The following is a 25925-nucleotide window of genomic DNA, read 5'->3' as shown; positions in this document are numbered from 1 at the left end:
TCCTTCCTTCCTTCCTTCCTTCCTTCCTTCCTTCCTTCCTTCCTTCCTTCCTTCCTTCCTTCCGTCTGTTGTCCATCCATCCATCTGTCCGTCCATCCATCCATCCATCCATCCTTCCTTCCTTCCTTCCTTCCTTCCTTCCTTCCTTCCTTCCTTCCTTCCTTCCTTCCTTCCTTCCTTCCTTCCTTCCTTCCTTCCTTCCTTTAAGTTAAATGTTTGGCCCTGTGTGTGCTATAACACGGAAAAACTAAAAGGACAAGCATTTTTGTCTCCTTTTTTTTTATATGGGTATCTTCTATTGAAGTATTTTTATTTCACTTTTTCTAACAGCAATATAGAAACAAATAATCATAAAAAATAAAAGTATAAATTGTCCATCGATTATGTAATAGCACTTGGTATTGCTACAGGGAGTGGGTCTTGGACTCGGTCAGGCATTGTCAAGCCTGCCCAGGCCCTCCAGGCCTCTGCGATGGCTACTGAGCCCCTGAAGGCATCAGACACGACCACACACAGCAGCGTTGGTGGAGACTTCACGTTTTATGCCCGGGGATGCTTGGGGATGGCAGAGAGATGGATGGATGATGAGTACAACTGCAAACAGCACTGTACACATGTGGTGAGCCAGGAGGGTGGGATGGAGGTTAGGCCAATGTTGCTGCTGACTCAGAGATCCACAGAGGGACTTCACAAAGCTGAATGAATGTGGTTCGTTGTGTTCACCGTGGAAAGTAAGGAAGCCAGCCAACACTGGACGATGCTTAGAAAACATCGCTGTCCCCTCCACTTCTCATCCGGGGTCACCTCCTCATCCCATAATAAAGTTCTCTTAGGATAAACTGAGCAAAATAGCTCAGACATTTAACCTATCCCCAAACATGTGTCTTGATCTTAGTTTCCTCCCAGAGAATGAAGAAAGCAAGCAAACACTGGGTTACCTGAGCAACTAAATCACTCAGTTGCATCCAACTTAATTGGATTGACTATATTCAACTAAATCTTTCTGTTTTAGTTGAACCCAATGGTTTCGGTTACTGTAATGACTGATCTCTAAAAGAGAGAAAAACCTAATTTGGCATTTTTTTCAGAATATGGGATGGGCTTTCCTGCATGGGCTCAAGGATGTTTACGGTGTGTTCTCTGTCATGTGAGTGGGTGTGTGTGTGTGTAGGGCAGCCCAAGACCTCAAGGGCTCATCTGGAAGGAGGCTGGCAGGAAAGGAATGCCTCTTCAGGACTTGGCAGTGTTTGTGCCGAGCTCTGAGGAAGGACAGCAGTGCATGGTCCTCAGGCCTGCAGACTTCACTGCATGGAGCACGGCAGACAGTAGATCTCAGCTGTGTTGTTCTACCTACTTTGAAGGTAGCGTAGAACTTCTGGCTCTTTGAAATTATAAAAAAGAGACCAAGTTCTTTTCTGTCTACTAGAGATCCTTCATTTGCATTGTCCTACTCTCAGCCCACAAAAGAAAAGGAACCTCTCCCCTATGTGGGTCATGATGTGTGGGTGGACACAGGCCCCACTGAGATTACACAGGAAGAAGTCACAGTAGACAGAGCAGCCAGACGCCGTGCATAGACCATGGGACAGTGATTAGTGACACATGCCCTGTGGGGCCACTGTCCATGCCTTGCTCCATATTGACCCAAATGTTCTGAATTGCAATACTCTGGGAGATGTGGTGGGGGCTGAGGTGGAGAGTGGCGGGGTTGGCAGTGTGTGGGTTTGGCAAAGCATCAAGACCATCTTTGGGGTTCAAGTTCATTGACATGTGATCTACTAGGCATTATCAACAATGGTTTCACACATCAATATTCTACAGCCTAAAGAGCTGTGCAACCTGAGGGAAGTCCTTCTCCCCCAGGTTTCACTTTGCTCCTTTACTAATGAGAGGACTCGACTAGATGACATCAAAGGTCAGAAACACTTCTGATCTTAGGATTCGATCAGTCTGGCCGAGGAACTCCTGCCATGTGGCATGACCCCAGGTTGACCTCCCTAACCTGCTGGGGTCTTAACTTGCTGATCCTTAAGCCTGTTGTGAGGGATAAACTCTTAAAATCAAATCCTACACACTGTAGTTGACCTGCACAAGTGGCTTCCCTATTTGGACAAAACTCAGTTATTAACAAGTGAACAACACATCAGTAACAGTCTTATTGGATTAAAACTAGTTGTTTAGGTCAGGCACAAAATCTAAAAGGAGGCTCAGGATGGGCCTCTGGGCTCCCTCGATTGTCTTTCTGGAGAGGGCAGTAAGGTGACACCACCAGAATCCAATCAGGAGGCCCTGGTCACGCCCCTCCAGGAGATTCAGTTATGGAAAATGCATTCAGGACCTGCCTGGTTCAGTCACCATTGGTCTCCTAGGCTGTCACCCTGGGGTGTGGGTGGCAGTGAAGAGGCTCTTTGGAGATGCATGTGGCCAGGGGAGACAATGGGGACATCTGTGTTTGTTGCACCCAAGCTACGCTAGTGTCCCCATCACATGTCCCAGCACACGCCAGAATTGACAATTTACACAGCCTTGTAGTGCCAGGGTGGGAGACCGACAGCAGCCTGGGCCTCAGGCTCACAAAAGACTGGCTGCCAGCCATTGGGGCTGCATCTCCAAGTGCCCATTTGTCATGCCTTTTGATTTTCCTTTCCTAGTAGGTCCCTGTCAATGTTGCTGAGTCATGTACTTAGGGTGAATTTGAGACAATACTTAGAGGACAGCAACAGCACGTGAGACAGGCACATGTGACATATCTAATTTCCCCAAGGCCCTTGTGGGAGAGCCTTCTGCAAGAACGACAGCTTTGTGGGGTAGCCTCCCTTTGGGAATCCCAGTTCATAGCACCAGTGATTCCAGGAAACAGGAACGTGACCATGGAGGGATGGATTATGGTGGGAACCCAGGTCTCATTTAACATCTGGTTGGAGCGGCCCTTCTGCAGAGCTCTTTGGGAATTAAGCAAGAGCCAGTCACAGAGACACTGGCACCCACATGCAGGGCCCCTAGGAGAGCACCACTGAATAGGTCCTGGGGCCCTTGAGTCACCAGTCCCAGGGACCCCTGCCTCTGGGAGGCCCACTGGAGTCACTTGGCCTCAGCTTCCTCCAACACCCTCCAGCCCAAGCCCTCTGCTCCAGCCCCTCCGCCCAGTCTGAGGGCTCCTCAGCAGAGAGAGAACCTCCGAGAGTTGATGTTCATCTTGGTCACACCAATAAGCTTGAGTGGAGTGGAGAGGCTGAAGGAGGAGGCAAGAGGGGAGTCGCAGAAGAGGTCGGCCAGCTCGTCCCGCTCCTCCAGCTCGTAGGTGGCGTCGTTGAGCATCCTCCTGTGGAGGCGGCAGGTGTGCTCGATTTTCAGCTTGTTGATGTCGCTGCGCAGGCGCATGAGCTGTCTGGCCAGCTGCTGGTCCTGCAGCCGCATCTCCGTCTGGAAGGGAGGGGGAGCAGGCAGGGTCAGCAGAGAGTGGCTCCAGAGTCCCTGACAGGCACAGACTGGTTAGCAGGACCCTGACTAATGTCTTAGATCATTAATTGGTCCGTCTAGAAATATGAGCACTTTCCCTGCTCAGGGAGGTGAAAAGACACAGAAAGCAAGGTGACAAATGAGGGTGTACTTGCAGAACAATACTTTGTGCTAGGCTAGTTGCTATATCTAAATCTTTCTGAAAGACATGCATATTCGTCCTGGCTTGAGGATACTTCCAGTGCCTTCTCCTTGTTTAGAGTTGCATTCAGATGAAGTAAGAGTATAAAGGAAAGCACAGGGTGACAGCTATCAAATTCAGGAGCATGGTTGCCTCTAGGTGGGAAGGAGGGACTGTGATTGGGAAAGGTATATGGGGGCTTTGACTGTGATGGCCATGTTTTCTTACGCTGGGGAGTGTCATGTTGTTACATTACTCTTTAAACGTTTTAGAAAGTCTGAAATATTTCTTAGTAAAGCTTTGAAACAGCCAAACAAAAATTGGGTTCCTAGGTACTGGATGTTTTCTTATGAAACAGTTCTAAGCCCTTTGGGTCTATTAACATGCAACAGTTAACCGTCACTACAAGCTGTGAAGTGACGTCACCATCCCGCCGCTTATAGAGGAGGACGCAGAGGCACAGCCAGGGAATTAGCTGTGCCAGCTCACAAAGCTCATCCACAGCTGAGCTGGGCTGAGGAAACTGGACAGCTGGACTCCAGAGCCCAAATGACTGACAACTGAGTTCTGCTGCTGCTCAAGGACGAGCTGCAGTATGCTGTATGGAGCTAGCTGAGTGCTTAGTGACCTTGTAGAAGGTTCCTAACATATTTTTTTAATTATTATTATACTTTAAGTTCTAGGGTACATGTGCATAATGTGCAGGTTTGTTACATATGTATACTTGTGCCATGTTGGTGTGCTGCACCCATCAACTCGTCAGCACCCATCAATTCGTCATTTATATCAGGTATAACTCCCAATGCAATCCCTCCCCCCTCCCCCGCCCATGATAGGCCCCGATGTGTGATGTTCCCCTTCCCGAGTCCAAGTGATGTCATTGTTCAGTTCCTAATATTTTTACTGACTTGATGTTTCCTACTGACGTGTAAACAAAAAATAAAATCCTAAGCCCCCCAACTGACTGAACAAGCCCCCTCTTAATCAAGAGGACCCCAGAGAAACCTGAAAACTGATTTCCCAGCCCTGATGGGATGGAGTTCAGACATGCTTTGTTATACCCACCTTGCTTTTGGAGTTTAGGCACAGCAGATTGGCATTAACATTGAAACAGAGCTCATAAGACTGACAACACAGACTCTTTGTGGCAATAAGATACCAAATTCCTGCCTCTGGTATAGCATCACATAACAGATAGCAAACCCTGAAGAAAATACAAATATTTTACCCCAAAATATATTTCTTTGACATATTTTGAAATGGCCCTGCAAAGCCATCTCTTGTGGGAGATATTTACATCTGTAGGGCATTTCCATTAATACAATCAAGCCTTCCCTTTCTAGGCCTTTCCAAGATCTAGGAGAGATTAAATAAGAGTTTGGCAATTTTAAGGTCTGAAAAGAGACTTTTACCATCTATTTTCTCTAAAGGCTTCTATCTGGAGGCTTCATCTACATAACAAGAACCTTGGCCTCCACAACCCTCCTTTGTCTTAAGCATTTCTTTCTCCTGACTTCAAGTCTTTAGACAAAACTTAACTCTTTCAATCAACTGCCAATAAAAATATCTTTGAATCTACTTAAGACCTGTAAGCACCCCCACCCTCCAAGCACCTTCAAGATATCCCACCTGTTTAGGCTGAACCAATGTATACCTTCTGTGAATTGATTTATGTCTTCGCTTGTAACTCCTGTCTCTCTAAAATGTGTAAAAGCAAACTGTAACTGGACCACCTAGGTAGGGCAAGCTTTCTCAGGACCTCATGAGACTGTTCCCTGGCCCCTGGTCACTTATATTGGCTCAGAATAGACCTCTTTTTTACAGAGTGTTTTCTGTTAACAAAGAGATGTGATAATAATTTCTCACCTGGCTTCACACTCCCAGTTTCCCAAACCCACTGTCAACCAAAAGTGTCTGAGACCGGTATCAACAATTTAGAAAGTTTATTTTGCCAAGGTTAAGGACGCATGCCTGGGAGGCAGGTCTATAACTTTCCTCAAAGATGATTTTGAGGGCCTTAATATTTAAAGGGGAAGGAGTGAATATTGGGGGAAGAGGAATAAATTTTTTAAAGGTGTAGGTAGATAAGAGACAAACGATTGCATCCTTTTGGGTCTTTGATCAGCCTTTGGTTGATCAGTCTTTGATCCACCGAATACACAATTTACCTGTGTGTTTAGAGTAGAGGAAAAGTCACTTATGCCTTAGTCTGGCTCACTGAATCTGCATTTTTATAGAAGATAACAGAAACACAGGGCACGTGAAGCAATCAGATATTCATTCGTCTCAGGTGAGCAGAGGGATGACCGCGTTCTGGCCTTTGTCTCACACCTGAGAAGATCAGCTGTCAATTTCCTTTGCCAGGGTGAAATTCAACAGAACTGCTTTAGGGTACAGATCTAGGGGCCCAAAGGGAAGTTCCTTGTGGGTCATTTGTGAGGGAGGTATGTAGATTTTATCTTTGCAGCTATCTTATTTAGAAATAAAATGGGAGGCAGCTTTGCCTGATGCAGCTCCCAGTTTGACTTTTCCCTTTGGCTTAGTGACTTTGGAGTCCTAAGATGTATTTTCCTCTCACACCATCCACATGTTTAAGCCTGATGGGCCTCACAGCCACTCCTGAGGTACCAGCAGGACAGTCTGGGTCCGTATTTTACCAGTCAGGATGCTAGCTGGAGCTCAGAGGGCTGGCTTCTCAGTTGTGACGTGGTACAAAGGGACTGGCTTAGTGCAGAGCACCTTCTGTAAGCAACACTTTGTCACTGAGATAGGTTGCCAACTGCTCCTACTTGACTCGAGATCTGAATCCTTCTCACTATTTCCTCTGTCTGTACTTGTAAGTGGTTATTGTTTAAGTATTTCTGTGACGTGCTGGACATGATCGGCAGTGCCATTTACCTAGTGCCTGGAGCCAAACCGATTTAGAAGAATGAGCCCTGAGATGCCCTGCAGTTATGCAAATGAAGGCAATGTTCTCACTTTCTCCCTGTTAGGTTTATAATAGAGCACATTGCTGGGTAGAAAAATGAAGTGACCTTGCCAGCGAGCATCTCTATGTTCTTTTTTTCTCTTTCTCTCATTTTTTATGCACTTGTACAGATCTCTTTTCTCCTGTTTTCATATATGAGAAAAATCAAGATAGAAAGTCTTACTTGGGAGTCAGCAAGGTATCTGATGGCAAAATTGGGATTAAAGTTCATAGCCACATTCATTAGTTTACTTTTCAATCCTTGGGCCTCAAGGATTGAATAAACTCAAATTTATTGCCAAGTAGATTCTATTGATCTAGAATGGCACCAATTAATGATGATAGGGTGGCTGGTCATTTGTTTTTTTATGGTGTCCCTAACTGAGCCTGGAACTGAGCTAGGTGCTACCTAAACCCTTCTGAAGGAGATGGGGGTCAAACCTGCCTGAAAGATATTGTCTGCGAACACCCATTGCCTAAATACAGTCATCTGTCACTTCTCTTTGGAGTGTTCTGTAATTTGAAAATAGATCTTTTTGAAAAACTAGGAACCCTATGGCTTAGATTTGAGCTATGGCCCCAGGAATTGCATCTTTGGTGTGAAAAGATCCTTTAAAGTCGGGGAATGTGGGGTGTGGCCAGGTGTCTAAGACTGTGAGACACAGGCTGTGGTGGACACATCTCTGTGGGGCAGCAGGAAGGGGCTGTTTTTCTGTGGCTGACAGATCTGGTCAAAGGTCAGAGAACAATTTAGGCTTTAAGACGCATCAGAGGCAGCTAGAAAGAGGGCTGACGGTAAGGCCTGTGTCAGTTTCCATGGACTGGACAAAGGCCGCCTGGATGGCGTTGCCTTGCACGCCCCTGCTGTGCAGATGCATTCAATTCTGCGTAAGGGTGAAAAGAGAAAGCAAGCTGCAGCTTCAATAGGGATGGCGATTCCAGCCAGTCTCCCTGCTTGGGCCCTGAGAGAACATGAGGAGGGGGCTGGGAATCGCAACTTCCTCAGTGGGCTTTGGTTCTAAGTGCGTCTCATAGTGTGAGCATCTCGCTAGGATGCACTGTGGGTTCTAACATTTAGATGCTCACAATACACACTGTGTTGGGACCTCTGCACACAAATCAACAAATCCCTCTCCTGCCCTAAAGAACAGGGTTTGTTCCCGGGCTGCGGGAGCTCTGGCTGTGCTGCGCCCACGCTTGGCTGATCCCTGGGCCACACAGGCATTTTGCAAAGGTGACTTTGCACCTTAAACACTAACTTGAGCCCCGATTAAGAGGTCACTCTGCTGTAATTGAACCAAATCCGCACAAGTTCCCACAGCCTCTGAAGAAATCTGAGCAAAGTGTGCAGGGCTAAGAGCCTTAATTTGTTTCCAGAATTTTTTTCTAGTTGTGATAAAATCCATACAACATAGAAGTTATCATCTTAACCATTTTTAAGTGTACAGCTTGGTGGCAATTAAGTACATTCACGTTATTGCGCAACCTCCATCCGTCTCCAGAGCTCTTTTCATCTTTCCAAACAGAAACTGCACCCATCAAACACTAACTCCCCATTCCCCTCCTCCAGCCCCCGGCACCCACCCTTCTACTTTCTGTCTGTATAAATATGACTACTCTAAGAACCTCACAGAAGTAGAATCACACAGTATTCGTCCTTTATGACTGGCTTATTTCGCTTAGCATAACGCCCTCTGGTTTCTGATTACTAAGAAGCTTTTTATAAATTAATCTTTTTAGAGATTTGCAATGAACATATGTCTTTGCTGGTCCTGTGTGGAGTTAGTCGGGAGGATGGCGGTTGCCAGGGAAGGCACAGAGGGCTGTGCCAGTTCAGGAGAGAAGGTCTGAGCCGGGGCTGGCGTCCCTCCTCCTGTTTTCCCTTCAAGCTCTGCCAAGGGGCCCCTTGGAGGCGGGGATGACAACACAGCCCTGGCTGTGGCCGCACACGTTTGACATAGATTGTTCCATCGCGTTTTCCCACAACTCTAGATGGCAGGTATGATTTCAGTCTGTCTTACAGACAAGGAAACTGTCTCAGCGAAGTTAAGGAACTGCTCAGGGTCAGCCAGCCTATGAATGGTGGCATCTGGACCACACTTGGGCCTGTCAGTATCCAGAGTGGGAGGACTCTCCTGGGCTCCTGTCTGCTCAGAGGTGAGCTGGGCCCAGGGGTGGCAGAAAAGGCACATCCACAGCCCTAGGTTAGAACCCAGGTTCAAGCTGAGCTCCACTCCTCACTCACTGCCACCTGGAACTTCTGTGTCCTCATCTGTAGAAAAGAGATAAGGTCTCTTCTCACCTCTTCCAAGGACAATGAGAATGAAATTCGACAACAAATAGCATGCCAGAAAATATGAACCATGCTGGCCAAATCAAAGGAAGAGGTGCTCCATCACTTAAGTCCTTTCTCTCCAGGCCACAGCACAGAACATGGAACCCAGCGAGGACCTCCCAGTTTTAAGCCCTCACTAAAGAGCCCGAGAAGCTGGCCAGGGTGGCTTAGCTCTCAGTGTGGGTTTCATGCCGTCCCTGGCAAAGGCTCTACCGTAGGATGTGCCGATTTCCAGTCCCTGCTCCCAGCGTGGCCTGGTGTCTGTCTGAGAACAAAAGCACTTGCTGAATTCTCAGAGGTGCAGCCTGTAATCCCAGCAACCCCATAATCAGGGCACAGAACTTGTTGAAAGGGAAGAGATGTCATTGGTCGGGGGCTGTCAGAGCACTGTGGTGACAGGGGGTCCCCACCAGGGTTGGAAGAAGTGAAGGGCGGCAGCCACACGTGGCCCCTTTGAAACAGCTGTGCTTGTGATCTGTGCTACAGATGTTTGGTTTTTTGAGGCAGACAAGAATACTCATTAAGATGTGAGCCACGGCACCTGGGTGAAGTGTTGAAATGTTCTAAAATTATATGTGATGATGGTTGCACAACGCTGAAAAGACTAAAAACCACTGAATTGTACACTTCAAATGGGTGAATTGTATGGTATGTAAAGTTTATCTCAATAAAGTCTTTTTGAAAACATTTTAAAGACCAATTAAAAAAGAGAGAGAGAGCGAGCCAGGTTGTTTCTCAAGGTAGAAGGCAAACCCCCGAGGGCAGGATTAACTCACTAAAGACAGTAATTAAAAGGCTCTGGAAGAGGACAGAGATTTCCTTACTTCTAAGCTTTACTTGGTGAGGGGAGGATGTGGCAAGGGGGCCGGAGGAGACGGGCAAGGAGGCCCTGGAAGAAGGGCCCAGAGAGGAAAAACGCAAGGGGAAGGTCAGCTGAGGACATTCAGATCATAGAAAAGTCTAATGCATCAAGCCAGTGGTTTGCTGGGGGGTCTCTCTGTACCTGGAGATTTTCCTGGGGAGTCAGAAGAGCTGACTCCTACCTTGGAGCTGGGTGGAATAAAAAAAGCCGTAGGAAAGGTGTGGGAAACAGCATGGCAGGTCCTGGAAAGTTAAACAGAATTACCATATGACCTGGCAATGCCACTCCAGGTACACACCCCAAACAAAGGAAGGCAAAAGCTAGAGCCGGCATTTGTACATCCATGTTCACAATCATGAATAGGCAGAACCAACCCAGTGCCCTCCACGGATGAATGGATCCACGCAATGTGGTCTATCCATAAAGTGGAATATTATTCAGCCTTGAAAAGGAAGACAATTCTGGCACATGCTGTAATATGGATGAAGCTTGAGGACATTATGCTAAGTGAATCAGCCAGACACTAAAGGCCAAATACCGTAGGATTCCACTTAGAAGAGGTTCCTAGCGTAGTCCGATGCATAGTGATGGAAAGCAGGACAGTGGTGCCAGGGGCTAGGGAGAGGGGATGAGGAGTTAGTGTTTAGTGAGCACAGAGTTTCCATTTGGGAGGATGAAGTTCTGGAGATGGATGGTGGTGACAGCTGCATAGCAATGTGAATATACTTAGTGAACTGTACATATAAAATTGTTAAAATGGTACATTTTATATTATGCATATTTTACCACCATTTAAAAAAACAACAGTAGAGTCTGCAAATTTAGAGTGATCAGTTCAACCCAGTTTGCCCAGGACCTACCTGGTTCTAGCACTGAGAGTCCTGCATCCAGGGAACCTCCTTAGTCCTGGGCAGATAGAGATGGCTGGTCAGCCTGCCTGTAGCAAGCGTGGCTGCAGGCGCTGGGGAATGGGGGCCCAGCCTGGACGGTTGGAGGGTGGTCTCAGTGGTGCTGTCTCTAGCCCGAGTGGCACTGGAAGCTGACGAGACCCTGAAGAGTAGTCTGAGAGGTAGAAGGGCCTCTCTGTGGGGTTACTGGAGATGGAGGCCACAGAAGGAGGGTATTGGACCAATTGGCAAAAAAAAAAAAAAAAAAAAAAGTATTTTGTTGTTTGCCAAAGGCCTGAGATGCTGGCTGGGGTGACTCAACTCCCAGTGTAGGTTTCATGCTGTCCCTCGCAAAGGCTGTACTGTAGGATATGCATTTGGGAAAGGCAACATTTGTGTGGAATTTGCGTCCTTACTCAACATCCCCTGGCTGATCTGTGTTCACTTGCTTGGCCTGAGTGATTTCTGAGTGATTTCTTCACATTCAAGGGAAGCAAATACTTTTATTCTTAGTCGCCAATGAGATCTGCTCGAATACTTTCTCTGATCCCAGGGACTGATGTCTATGGGTCTAAAACCACCCAAAGATTTTAGGAATTAAAATATTAAAAAAGGGCATGTACTATCATCAGAGCGAAGAGGCAACCTACAGAATGGGAGAACATTTTTGCAATCTATCCATCTGACAAAGGGCTAATATCCAGAATCTACAAATAACTTAAACAAATTTACAAGAAAAAAACAAACAACCCCATCAAGAAAAGGGCAAATGATATGAGCAGACACTTCTCAAAAGAAGATATTTATACAGCCAACGGACGCATGAAAAAATGCTCATCATCACTGGCCATTAGAGAAATGCAAATCAAAACCACAAGGAGATACCACCTCACACCACTTAGAATGGCGATCATTAAAAAGTCAGGAAACAACAGATGCTGGAGAGGATGTGGAGAAATAGGAACGCTTTTACACTGTTGGGAGTGCAAATTAGTTCAATCATTGTAGAAGACAGTATGGTGATTCCTCAAGGATCTAGAAGTGGAAATACCATTTGACCCTGCAATCCCATTACTGGGCATACACCCAAAGGATTATAAATCATTCTATGATAAAGACACATGCACACGTATGTTCATTGTGGCACTATTTACAATAGCAAAGACTTGGAACCAACCCAAACATCCATCAATGATAGACTGGATTAAGAAAATGTGGCACACAGACACCATGGAATACTATGCAGCCATAAAAAAATGATGAGTTCATGTCCTTTGCAGGGACTTGGATGAAGCTGGAAACCGTCATTCTCAACCAACCATCACAAGATCAGAAAACCAAACACCGCATGTTCTCGCTCATAAGTGGGAATTGAACAACAAGAACATACGGACACAGGGAGGGGAACATCACACACCAGGGCCTATTGGAGGGTAGTGGGCTAGGGGAGGGATAGCATTAGGAGAAATACCTAATGTAGGTAACGGGTTGATGGATGCAACAAACCACCATGGCATGTGTATACCTATGTAACAAACCTGCACATTCTGCACATGTAATCCAGAACTTAAAGTATGATAAATAAAATAAATAAAAAATAAAAAAAGATATGTAATTGTCAGACCATTGGGAGCACAAGCAGCAACTCTATGAAGGCATTACCTTTAACCCACCATGGTTTCTGCTTCCTAAAATAAAGGCAATGCACAGACCGCCAGACAGATCCTCCCCTTTCCAACAAAAGTCTTACCTGAAGCCCTATTAATAATTTGCCTTTTTTCTGTCATCTAATGCTTCCATTCTCTGAAGAATGTGGCTGTGTGCACTTTGGCTTATGGAACCCTCTGTTCTTTTAGTTTGGTGAAATAAGGGCTGTGATGGCAGCAAATCTGAAAGCACGTTTGGGGCAGAGATTTCTGGATGCATCTTTAAAGCTGGCTTGAGAGAAATCCCAGTGCACAGGGGCCAGCCAGAGGCGAGGGAGTGCTGTCCTGGACAGCATGGTAATTAGCCCAGAGCTGGGCAGCAGACAGAAACCCAAGTGGCGAAGGGCATTTTGTCTGGTCCCTTCGTCTCGGGCTCTTATCTCTCCTATCCCAGCCTAATAGCTACAATTAGTCTCTGATGCATGCTGAAAAGAGGCTGCGTGTAAAATCCAGGCTGTTTTGCCAGCTGTATGTGCAGGCCCAGAACATGTTCCACTGTCCCACGATTTGGGAATGAGACTTACAGTTCTTGAACCCTGGAAACAATTTGTGTAATCACTTTCCTTATCTTATTTAACTTCACCTGCAGGTCTGCCTTATTATTTTCATCAGTGTTGTGTAGGAGAATCCACTTAGAAGCCTGGGTAAAATTGTATTACATGATGTCGGGTTTGGTCCCTGAGAGAGTCAGATTAACGCTGGCAGGAAAGAAAGCAGGAGTGCCCTTCAAGTGCGCCACTGAAGGGCAACCGGAGGTTCCGGGGAAATGTGAAGAAAGAAACGCAAACACCCCGAGGAACCAGGCTGGTCTTGTGAATTCATTTCCAGGGGAAGGCTGGAGCTTGTTTCGCAGAGGTCTCGATTCTGGGAGGCTGCAGCCCAGCGGGAGGGAGCTGGAGCTGACTCTCCTGGCGAGTGGAGGCCGCAGGCACGCTCTGCAGCCTGGGGCCTGCAGGGCGGGGACTCTGAGCCCGGCTGGTCCTGGGTTCTCTTTCGGGCCCCTGGCCAGGGGCTGTGGGTGGGAGGGGGACAGGTGCAATGGCTCCTGTCACTGGGCTGACTCAGCAAGCAGGAAGGAGACAGCAAGACGAGTCCATCTGAGCCAGTCCTCCAGGGATCCTCCCTGCCAGGGGCTCCTGTGCCCCCTGGGGAATCCTGAGTCTAGTAGGAGGGAGAGACGACAGCCCCAGAGCTGGGCAGAGAGCAGGAGGCTCTTTGGGCCCTGCCGAGGACTCCACAGCAAGAGCCAAGCTCTACCCCTGTGATGAGGCCTTTGATTTTTCAAACTTGGAAGATGTGGGCCAAACTACACCTTCCAGGGTGAGGCTGGCCTTTGGGAAGCACAGTGGTGCATTCTGAAGAGCCCGTGATCTGCCGCTAGGAGCTCTGGGTTCCAGTCCTAGTGCAGCCTCTGATGACATGAGGGACTCTGGACAGGTGGCATGTGCCCTTCACAGAGAGAGGATGGTGATCACCTCACTCCCCTCCCATCAGATTGTATCTTGGAAGTGAGGGGGTTCTGGAAGCTGTACACCCAAGGAAGGCATTATGTGCCCAAGAGAGAGCAGGAGAGATGTGACTGCTGCTGGCTGGGTGATGATAGGCCCAGATCAGTGTCACTGGCACCCACCCCTGCACCTGGGTCCCCTGCACCTCAGCTCCCAGCATCTGGGACTCCTCTCTGCCTGCCTCCCCCTCGCTCAATCTGTCTCCACTCAAGAGGCTGATGGGCAGGTCTCCCCGCTTCTTCAAACCTTTCAAAGTATCATGGGACCCTCCTGTTCCCTTGACCTCTCCAGCCTCCTCTCTCCCACCCTGATGCCCTTGCCCCCACAGGGCAGCCACAGTGGGCTCTGTCCCCTCTCCTGTGGTCCCTTCTCCACCTGTCACCCTTCAGGACCAGCTCAGCCTTTGTCCCCCTCCCTGCAGAGGGGATGACAGCCCCATAGGCGCCTCCTACCACTGCCCCTCCATGCAGCCTCCACCATGGCACCTACGTGTGGGCATCGGTTTCATTTTTTATCATGTGTCTCCCATTAGATGACAAAACACCAGAGATAGAGACTGTGTTTTCCAGGGGCCACCACAGTGCCTGGGGCATGCTCTGGTGCTCAACAGCCATTTGTTAGATGAATGAATCAATGAATCATTCCATTACTTAAATTTCCCCAGAGCCAAGTCTTGATTTTCCACACGCCATTACCCAGTACCTGTCTCCATGGCTGGGACAGTCCTAGAGAAATCACTCCTCCCTCTGCTACCCGGGCTGACCGCTACCCTCTGGGATCTCTTGCTGCCCCCAGGCCTATGGAGAGGCAGCCAGTAGAAAGGACAGAGGAGCAGCCCCTGGTTCAAAGTCCTCCACAACTCGCTGGTGACGCCATCCTGGGCAAGCCACGCCACACCTAAGTCTCAATTTCCTCATCTGCTAAATGAGCATAATAGTACCCACTTATTGATAATAATTGACAATAATTAAATGGGCACACTACTGATCACTTATGAGAATTAAATAAGCCCATATACACACATTTGGAAGAGGACATTGAGTTCCAGAATTACTAGTTCCACTGTATCCTGTTTTCATACACAGAACCACACAGCAAACCATTCAATTACGTTTTCACTTCGCATGTGGCGCTCGCCCCACCTCCTGGCTGTGGGGTCCCTGCAGGAACCTGTTTTGCTACTCATGGCCTGGCTCAGTGTGGATCCCCAGCCCAAGCTTTACCTGCCTTTACTGAGTGCTCCCTTATCTCTGACGACTGTACTGCCGGTCACACGTCACCAAGCATGTTCCGGGGTTGGGTAGGGCTGTGTTATCGTCTCTATCACCAAGTGTTGCCAACATCAGAGGGCTGGTAATGCCAAAGCACTTCAGACTGGAGACGCGGGGGGGACCCTCCTGCTCAGGGGTGTCCTTAGCTTGCACATGAGGAGGGCCAGGCCCACCACTAGGGACGAAGGCCTTCCTCAACTTCCCTGCCACTCCTCTGGAGAGCAAGTGGGGGTCCCGTGAGGCCAACCAGCCAGTCCCAGGACTGCTGCTCCCGCCAGGCTGTGAGCACGGCCCAGGCATGGCTGTTCCTGCTGGGACGCTGGCAAGACCTGCAGGAAGGGCTGGCTCCCTCATCTCTGTGAGCTTGGCCACGCTGCTGGGCCCTCTGGGCCAGTCGGTGGAGGGAGAAGACACCCCTAGCAGGGGCTGCCTTCTTGCTGTGACAGGAGCCCCCTTGCACGGCCTTCTCAACTGCACCTGCAGGAAGGACTGGCTCCCTCATCTCTGTGAGCTCGGCCACGCTGCTGGGCTCCTCCATCTGCAGGCAGGAACTAGAACTGGACCTTCATCACATGAAACTGGAAGCTTTAGCCAAGGTGACAACTGTCCTATGGAAACAGAGGGCCTAAGTGCCCTGGGGTCACCTGAGAGCCCTCAGAAGACCCTGGGGCGCAGCTGGTGGGATTTCTAGGCTTTTCTCGGGTTCTCTATTCCCTGGTTTGGAAACAGATGTCGCGGAAGCTTCACATCTGATGCTGAGCGAGAACACGTGAGCAGGCTGCTGACCTCGAGGGAGGGAGAGCTGAGGGCAGGACATGAGCTGCTGGAGTGGGGCCCTGTGGGAGTAATTAGGGCTCCCAGGCACCTGCAGTTGCTATAGCTTCCCGCCTGCACCTCCAAAGGGAAGTGAAGCAAATCTATTTTCTGTCCCACCCTCCAGGCTAGTTTGAGGCTGTTTTGTTCTCCAAAGTCACTTCATACTCCATTACTCGGGTACCTGTTTTCTTGGGAAGAACATGCTTTGGGCTTCAGCTGCCAGGGTCCTCACAGTTTCCTATAGCATTGTGGGTGAATCCAGACCCACTGCAGGGCTTTGAGGTCAGGCAGATCTGAGTTCAAATTCCTGCTCTGCTGGTTGATCTTGGGCAAGATTTTTAACCTCAGTTTTCTCATCTGTGAAATGGGGATAGTAATCGTGCCTACCCAGAAAGATTGCTGTGGCTATTGAATGATGTGAGGCATGTGTATAAACGTGTAACACAGCACCCAACCATCCCAGGGCCCCAGCAACTGCTCAGTGCCCTAATGCTGCTCATTCCCCTCCTCCCTGCTCAACGAGCTGCCAGGTAGGGATTTATTATCCTCATTTTACAATCACAAAACCAAGAAGGCTTAGTTAATTGGTTTACCTAAAGTCACACAACTAGGATATGGTAGAATCTGACTTGAAGTTGAATCTAATTACAAACAGTATGCTTTTTCGACAGCACTCTTGACCAGTTAATGAGCCAGTTACATCAGAATCACTTGCAGGTACTTGTTAAAACCCCAACACCTCCCCAGGTTTATGGAAGCTGAATTTCCATAGAGGGCTGGGAGGGATCTGCACTTTTAGCAAACGCTCTGATTGCCTCACCCAGTAGTCCCTATCCCATACCGTGGTGTGCTGTTATAATGGGGAGGGTGCCCATAATAGGAATTGGGTATATTATTATAGAAGAAACGTGAATGGGAAATAAGAAGCTTAATGCAATTACATGGACAGGCATGGATCTGGCTGCCGAGGAAGTGAGGAATTTGCGTATTTCCCTTTGGTTAATTTCATCATCCACTCAGCATGGCCCTCAGCTCACCAGATCATCTCAGAACTCAACTTACTGCACCTCTATTAAAACTTTTGTCACACCGTGCCGCTGTGTTTATGTGCCTGTCTTCTCCTTGGAAGGGAAACTCCACAAAGACAGGAACCCTGACCCATCCACCTTGGCCTCACCCCACCGCAGCGTGGAAGCCAGGCGGCTGCTGAATGGACATGGGGCTGGATGAAAAGACTCCCGCCTGCCTCTCACAGCCCCAGGATCACCATGAGCTGCTATTCCAGTGAGGTGCTGCCCCGGGGATCCTCCAACTCCCTCCTCCTTGACCCTGCAAGACAGCCAGGAAAGGGAGAGCAGGCAGGACCTCCCGGTTGGGGTCAGCTGCAGCTCCCTGGCCAGCAGTCCCGCCTCATCAGCTCTCACATCCAACAGGAATGTTGGGAGACTGAAGGCCTTATTTTTTTAATTCTAGGAGATTCTATGCCTTAAACAAAATCTGTAGAGTACAAGGTGAAGAATGCACACTGAGTACATTGGCAAGGGAGAGAAGAGCCTGGTGCTGGCACTTTTGTTTGTTTTTTTAATATTCTCTTTTCCCCTTGATTATACATGATATATTCCTATTTTAGGAATTTTGAAAACTATAGAAATGTCAAAAGAATAATATTACCACTCAGAAATAACGATCATCAAGTTATGATGTATTTCCTTTGCTGGTTCTTTTGTTTATAAATTCTTTAGTAACTCCCGAAAGGCCTCATCTGCCCAGATGAATAGAACAGGAATCTTCCTCCTGCAGGGCTGGTGCCAGACAGGCTGAAAGCCCCGGGCTATGCAGAGAAGACTTAGCCTTGGGTGAATAGAGGCTGGGACTAGAAATTCTCTTGTGAACCAAATCCCTGCTCAGCCAGTACCTTGCTGATGGCTCTGAGCAACTTGCTATCTTCATCCTGAAACAGTACAGCTGCCCAGTCCCTGCTAAATTGTTACGAGGCATTGCTAGCAACTCATTGCTGTGTGACCTTTTGCAAGTATCCTGTTCTGAAGGGTTGAAGCACAGGCTTTCTGTCAGCTCAGGGCCTCCTGACTTGGACATCTGATGTGCCTAGAACAAAGGAAAGAGATCTGGATCCAGAGCCAAGTGATGTGTGTCTGTGTCGTGGCTTAGCCACATCCTTGCATATGACCTTTGCCAAGTCACTTTAAACTTTCTGTCCCCCAGTTCTATAACCTTTCCGAGCCTCAGTCTTTCCGCTGTAAGATGGGAATATCAAATACTTCCAAGCCTTCACGAAGGATAGTGTATATGGAAGTCTCCCTAGATGGGGGGTATCAACCTGGCTGCATCGCCTATTTCCCATCAAAAGATGCTTGGTGAGTATGACCTGCCATTTGGCCATACTGCTTAGCACACATGGATGACACCAGCCTCAGAGGGCTGTCCCTGGACATACCAAGCAGGCAGCACGGGCGACAGAGGGTTAACGGGGAAAGGGCGGTCCCTCGAAGCCAAGCGGTGGCCACAGGGGGGGCAGCTGAGTTTAGGTCACAGGCCTCCTGTGACCTAAGTGACAGGCCTTGAGTAATGAAAACTTGTCAAGGTTCTCCTCCCTTTTCCTAACAGCCATAAACACCTTCTTGGTGCGGGGGGAGGGGGGCAGCAGGAGGAGGGTGTCTGCAGGGATCACACACCTGTGTGAAGCTAAAAGAAAAATATCAGTTGGTGCCCAGGGCTTCTCACTACAAACTGCCCATTAGGAAGCCAGAATGTTACTGTGTTCATTCTGGCACTGCATAAACCACGCAGAAGACTGTATTGCCCTTTTTCTCTGTCTTCCAGGTTGGCAAGGGGAACTTGTGGGTGTGACTGAAGAGAGAAAACAGAAAGGAGGGTCCCTGCTCCCCTGTGCTGAGTGCCCAGGGCTCCATCCCAGGGAGTTGGCTGATGGACCCAAGCCTGGGCAGAGGCGTGTGCGAATGCTCTGAATTCCCGACTCAGCTAGAGAGGAGAAAATCCCACAGCTCCAGGTCATGCTCTTTCTAGCTCCCCTGCTTCCTGAAGCAGTGCCCTCCCCCTACTCCCAACCAGGCTACTTGGCTGCCTGGAAGGTGAAAGCTGGGGCTGTGACCTTCTGGTGACCTGAGCAGCCTAGAACTGCAGCTGCACAATGGCAACTCCCTTGAGCCAGTGTCCCAGAAGCAGAGAGACTGGGCCTCGCCTGGAGGAGTCAGGTGGCCGCAGGCCTGCCTGCCACAGCCAGAGAGCCACACACCCCCAACTCCGCCCAGGGAGCCCAAGGTCAGGCCGTCTTAGCTGGGAGTGGCTCTAAGAGGCTTGGAGGATCTCCATCAGCCTTGTATCCCGAACACATTAGCCTGAAGGAAAATCTGATCCACTTGCTGGTCCCTGGAGGGCGTCAGGAGTGACAGTCATTTCCTTGAAAGCTGAGAGGGAGAGCTGACCCCTGAGAGCTGTTAGGATCCTTCCCAGCCTCAGAAATCAGCCACGGTCAGGTAGTCATTCTGCCTTTTAGCTGGTCTTGCAGGAGGCAGGAGCAGACTAAGACAACGCTTCCAGACCCAGCACTGCCTGCCTCTGGATGGGGTGACATTGACCACTGCCTTCTGGGAGAGCTGCTAGGTGGTCAGAGGACAGGTTAGAGTCTGCCTTCTCCTGTGGTCAGAACTCCCATTGAGTTATGGAAAATATCCACACGACTAAGGGAATTGCAGATTTCCAATCGATTTCCTTGGCCACGTGAGAACAAACAACACATTTGCCCTTGAGCCTAACAAATCTGTAGGAAGGGCTTGCCCAGGCGTAGAGAAAATCTGCTTCTGGGCTTAAAATACAACGAAAAAGGTTATGCAAATCACTTTTACTGAGTTAAAGAACAGGTTAATTTTTAAAGGTGCCTTCAGTGAGTGAAGACGATGAATGAGGGAAACCATGGCATTAAGCTTAACGTTTTGACTGAGACTTAAATAGAGCAGAATGTGTTTGTTCTCAAACGTTGAACTCTCAGTTTTCAATCCAATCAAAGGGTTTTGCAAGTTGCTGTCTAATCCTGGCAGCAGGCGGAACTGCACGTCCAGCCTGCCTGCCTGCCAGTCTGTGTCTGGTCTGCTTTGGGCCTCAGAGTTGCAACCTTCTGAACGAGTGTGGTTCTTGGACCACTCAGAGTGCGATGCTGTGAGTCCGTTCACTGAGGCCCATTCACCGATGGAGCCCCAAGCCACATGGGCAGCTATGACAGAGACAGGGCTCAGAGAGCTCCCTTCTGGGGATCTCTGGGTCTGTTTTCTGAGGTTCCTTATTGATCCCCTGGCCCTGGTCTTGCCTCCTTTCATTCCCTGATACTCTAAGTGTGGCCCAGGCACTAGCAGAATAGTGTCAACTTAGAGCTTGTTGGAAATTTGAAAGCACAGGCTCCGTTCCCAACCAAAGGGACCAGAACCTTCATCTGCACAAGAGCCCCAGTGACCTACATGCACGTTAGAGTTTGGGAGTCAATGCTCCGAGAGATTCTCTATCCTGCAACCAGTATGATTTCTGGAGCATCTCCTTGGTCGCTGCTCTTTGAGCATGCCCAATGGAACCTTCTGTGTTGGACCACCTCACGAGCCTCACCTGCTACCTCTCTCCCCATCGCTCTCTACTCTGTATGAGTTCCAGCCCCAGCTCTGTCGCTCACTCATCATGTCATCCTAAGCAAGTCACCTGACTTCTGTGGACCTCAGTTTATTCGTCCATAAAATGGAAACAGTGAGGGCAATCACGCAGTTTTGTTGTAAGAATCGGAGATCACAGAATGAGGCTGGAAATCATTCAATCCTGTTTCTCTCTCTGCCCCGGCCCCCATGCATTCTGTTGCCTGCTGACATTTTTGTGATTTACATTTTAGGAATCAAACAGTAAAATTGATTGCCTGTGGAGGATGCCATGTCATACGGTGGCTGAGCAGAGCAATAGTAATGCGACCAAATGGGCCAGGGTTTAAATTTCAACTTTCTCATGTATGAATGCATTCTTCTCTGAACCTGTTTCCTCTTCTGGAAAAGTAGGGGTGTCAGGAAGGTCATCCGACAATTAGAAGAGGTGAGTAATGCCTGCAAACTGCCTGGCACACAGGACGCACCCCTGGTGGCACAGGGAAGTGGCTAGAGGAGTGGAAACACTGCAAATATAAAGCATTTTTAATAATGCTAATATTCCCTTTACCCTATGTATGACAGTCTTTGGTAGTCAGATTAGTCCTGACAATTTCTGCTCTGCTGTTGGCCTATGGAGACTGGCTCTACACATCACCCATGGTTGCGCCTCACCCGGAGCCACCCTCCTCGCTTGGCAAGCACACTGGGCAGGGCACCTCATGCTGCTTGGCTCACAGGACTGGCAGGAGATGTGAGCGTGACTTGTAGATTCGAGGCCCAGGCTGCCCATTGGAAGCACGCACGAGCTTTAAAAACCAAATGTGTGGTTATTACCCCCAGACATTCACTGGATTGGTCTTCGGTGTGGCCTAGGCTTTGGGAGTCCTAAAAGCTCCCCAGGTGGTTCTAATACACAGCCAGAGTGAGGGGACTAAAGGATGATGAGCAGGACAAGTTCTAGGAAGCTCCATCCTACTGGGTGCTATGCGGAGTGCTAACTTCCTTAAAAAGTAAAAGCCTCAGCTCCCACAAGCAATAAAATCTCAAATGAACTTGAAACCAACAAATTGTATCTTCGATGAACAGGGAAGTTTTTTGTTCCTCCTTAAGAAAGCAAATCAAAGCGGGTTAGCCCAGCCATTCAAAGAGCAGCTGGGGGGCTGTGAGCGGTCTCTCCTGGGGCACTGTCCAGCTCCCCTCACCTCTTATACCCCTCACCAAGAACACCAGGGGTGACAGAGCACCCCAGAGATGTGGCTGAAATCCGCAGGTGCCTCATCTTCTCCGAAGCCGACAGCATGTGCACCGTCTCATTACTAGTGACGGACACAACAGAATGGTGTATTCTGAGAAGCAACTCTAGGCATCAAGTGTTAAAACCCAAACAGGTTTCCAATTAATCAGTCAGATCCCTGTGTCCCTGAGCCCCGCCCCACTCCAACCCCAGTGAATTTTCTCAGCCCTGAGGCATTCCAGGCCTCATGGGGATTTAGTTTTCAGGATTCTGCAAAACAAACCAAGCAGGCCTCAGCCTACCCTGCTGACCCCAGAGCCACTGCCGCCTCTGGAAGGCAGCTGCCCCTGATGGCCAGCTCACCTGTGGCCAGACTGGCCTGACTCGCAGGTGTCACCTGGGCCTCAGGGGACGGGATGAGGCAGGGGTTGAGAGCTGGGGGAGGGTTAGCTTCATGTCTGGTGCTGCTGAGAGGCTGTCCTGCCAGACATAGGTGATTCTCCCCTGGGGGGTGGGAGGGGACAGGGCACCCAGCTCTGCACCCCCACCCTGTTCTCAGGCTGAGTCACCATGCACAAAAGATGCTCCTATTGGGAATCTGCTTTGCCTATGGGCAAGAAAGTGACTGCTGCAGTCCCAGCTCAAACACAGTGTGCCTTTCGCTCACACCTGGCCCCGCACTGACTTCTGAGCCAACTCCTCCTCTGAGCCTCCTCACCGAGCTTCTCCCCAGGCAGGACCCATCCCGCAGGCTCTGGGCGGCTCCACCACTCCTTACCACTGGAGCACATTCCACACCGAGCCAGCTCCTTACAGGAGTGCCCTGCACAGCCACATCCCAGCCACTGTGCCTCACGGAGCCACCCAGCCAGCGCCCAGCACAGGGAGAGGCCGCCCACCTGCAGAATGGGTGGTCCCCGGAGTGGCAGGCAGCTGGGGTGGACAGCAGGGTGGGGCGGTTCCAGCGCAGAGGGAGGGGCAGTCACACCCCAGGAGCCCCCTTCACAGTCCAGGGAGAAGTGTCTGAGACTCCAGTACTGGGAGCAGTGTTGGGGGGAGAGGGGGACACCTTAACATGGGTTCAAGTTCTCCCAGAAAACACCTGCTTCCTCCATTAGCATCTGCAATTAGGGGCTGATGACACCTGGGTCCCCCCCAACCACATACAAATGAGGCCTGCCCTCAACTCATGGGAATATTACACATGTGCACTTGGTGGGTAGAGAGAGGGAAGGAAATACATGGTGGGGGTGGGGAGACAGACATAGACAGACAGAGAAAGAGAGACACAGAGACAGAGAGATGGTGGCACCTTCTCTTTTCTGGGGATTCTCGGGGGCAGCCACTCACCAGTTCCTTCCTGAGCCAGGCTATAGCTTCATCGATGCTCTGAAAGCCTTCCAGCTTGCCAGTGGACAGGGGTGTGGTGCCCCGGCTGGCACTCCTGGCAGGAGGGGGGTGCTGCCCAGGTTCTCTCAGCAGGAGCAAGGGCTCCTGCCCCCCATGCTCCCCCTCCTCCAAGCTTGCCTGTGGTTCCGCAGCCGGCCTCGGGAAGGGCCAGGTCTGCTCCTCCAGCCTGGCCTGCCATTCCAGGTAGGAGGGCCTGCGGGTCTCCAGCCTCAGTTTCTCAGTGAGGGCCTTCAGGCTCTGGAGGTGGTCATCGGGTGGTGCGGCTGCTCCTGCCCCCTCTTCTGCACCCACTTCTTCCACGTGGATCTGGGGCACAGACATTCTACAGTCTGCCCTGGCAGCAGGACATGTGAGGGGGCGGGGGGCACAGGGGGAGGGTTGGTGGGTGGCACAGTTGGGTCCCTCTCTGGGATGGCCTCATCCAGGTGCCCGAGGGCATTTCCGGGATGGGAGCCGGCCTCCGAGGCTGGGTGGCAGGGGAGCTGAGAGGGACTGTGCAGTGAGCAGCGCAGGGCACCCTCCTGGAGGCTCAGGTCTACGATCCGTCCTGGAATCCTGTGGGTGCCATGCTCCACAGAAGGCAGGAACAGACAGGCATCGCAGGAATCTCGGGACAGCCTGTGCCAAGGTCTATCCGTCCTGAAGGCACTTCAAGACCAGACTGGCAGGAAGAAGGCCCAGAGCTGTCTCCTCTCAGGAAGGGCAGGTGGCTGGAGACCCTGTGGGAGGGATGAGAGAACTGCATCAGTCCCGATCCCTGCCCTGCCACTCAGAGGTGGGCATGTCCACTCCACAGGAGGGGAAACGGAGGCTCAGAGTGAACTAGTGACTGCGCTTCTCATGGCTAGTCCGGAACGGAAGTGAGGTCATTTCAATACCTTAATTCAATGCAGAGAAGTTAATGACCAATTGATAAATTGTACAGTGTTTTTACCATTTATAAAAATGACTCCGCCTCTACTATTTCATTTAACGTCCCCAGCAAGTCTGCAGGGATTTGTTTTTATTCCCATTTCACACACAAGGAACCCACATCTCCTCAAAGTTAAATGACTCACAGAGATCTCCCAGCAAGAAATTGAGGAGACAAGCTCAGGCTGTCTGAATCTGAGGGCACAGGTCTCTCTTCTGTGTGGCAACTGCTGGAGGGTCCTCAGTGCCAGCCAGCAGGGCAACCACACCCCATGCAGGATCAGGTGTGTCTGCTCCATCCAGGTGCCACTGCCCCCTCACCACCTCCACCCACCACAGCCCCTGTCCTCCAGCAGCAGTTTCTACATCCAGGTCTTACTCCACGCTCCTAGCTTCTTCCTCCAAGAACAACACCTTACCTCACCTCTACAGAGACAGAAGCAAATAAACCTGCAGCTGTGAAGGGAAGAAGGCGGTGGCATCTGGGCTGGATGGCTAAGCAAGCAGGCTGTGACTCATTGTTCTAGAACGAGGCTTCTTGTGCTCACCTAAGTGCCCGCATGGCAGCACCTGTTTGGTAAGGACTTCAGCTACGGGATCTGATTTGGCCTCCTCATCTCCAGAGAGGAGGCATAAGCCAAGGCTCCTACGTTAACATCAGACATAGGGTGGAAACCTAACTCCCAGTAAGAAGAGACCACAGCCTCCAGACTCTGTGGCCCGAGGTCCATGGGGCAGGCAGCAGAGATGGGTGAACCAGAGTAGGAGATCTTTGATTTGGACCCAAGCAGTAAGCCCTGGACTTTCAGGGTGTGTTTAAAAAAAAATCTGTGCTGGGGGACATGTGGCTATAAAAAAGAATGAATTGATATGGAATGATATTCAAAATAAAGCTTAAATGAAGAAAAGTACGATTCTCAGCAGCCTGGAGAGTAGGCCACCCTTGGGGTGAAAAAGGAGAAAGAAAGAGGGATTGTTACTGACTTGTAAATGACTAAAAACATCCCGGCCAAAAAAACAAAAAAAGGAATGGAGTAGCCATAGCCATAATTACTTGTTTGGAGTGAGGGGAAGTGGGCAGAAGGGAGGTGAGGATAGAAGGGAAAAGAATTAAGATGAGGGTGGCAAAAGCTGAACAGTGAGCAGGACCACCTCGGGGTGTCCTGGGATTCCTCTCCGACATGGCACGCAGATACTCAAGAAGGAAGAGCAGAACTTTCCAGTCCAGACCTTTTCCTTAGCCCCAGCCTGCAGTGGGGATGTGACCGGAGGACGTCCTGCTGCCCGACCTCTGCCACCCTATGCTATGAGCCTGCCCTGGCGAGGGGCATCCATGGAGAATGAGAAGGAATAGTCCACCCCAACTGGTAAGAAGAGAAACCCGCTCTCACCTCCAGGTCTGCTTGGAGCAAGTGAGAATCCCCCTGAGGAGCTGGATTCTGGTTCAGTTGGTCTGAGATGGGACTCAGACAGCAGTGTCTGCTCCCCCGGTGATCTGAGTGTGCAGCCAGGTGGAGAACCGCTGTCTCCAGATGCAGACACTAGACTTGGGATCAGATGGCCTAGCTCTAGGTCTTGTCAGGCTTGCTAAGCCTCATTTTCTTCATCTGTAAAATGGGGGTGATAAATACCAACCTCCTATGCTCTAGCAGATTGGCAGAACTAAAATTCACAGGCACTCTCTGAAGACTTAGCACGCTAAGTCTGCAAATGCGAAATGT

General features: G+C 49.8%; 1 protein-coding gene across 2 annotated transcripts in view; it reads right to left on the bottom strand.

Annotated features, from left to right (window-relative positions):
• Positions 1-268: 268 nt before the first annotated feature.
• Positions 269-25925, bottom strand: part of FAM167A (family with sequence similarity 167 member A) — a 45363-nt gene continuing 19706 nt past the window's right edge. Inside the window, exons 1-3 of one of the 2 annotated variants that reach the window (XM_030938142.1) lie at positions 25596-25689; positions 23233-24011; positions 269-3423 (exon numbers count right to left, since the gene is read on the bottom strand). In XM_030938142.1, the coding sequence (XP_030794002.1) occupies positions 3160-3423; positions 23233-23613 (645 nt within the window). In that variant the 5' untranslated portion in view covers positions 23614-24011; positions 25596-25689 and the 3' untranslated portion in view covers positions 269-3159. Of the gene's footprint in view, positions 3424-23232; positions 24012-25595; positions 25690-25925 lie in introns of those variants that run through there. The other variant, XM_010384583.2, reaches the window with a different exon arrangement.

This window comes from Rhinopithecus roxellana, chromosome 9, assembly GCF_007565055.1.
Source record: "Rhinopithecus roxellana isolate Shanxi Qingling chromosome 9, ASM756505v1, whole genome shotgun sequence".
NCBI lineage: Eukaryota > Metazoa > Chordata > Mammalia > Primates > Cercopithecidae > Rhinopithecus > Rhinopithecus roxellana.
Note: the sequence above shows the minus strand (reverse complement) of the source record. Positions and strands in the feature narration are given on the sequence as shown.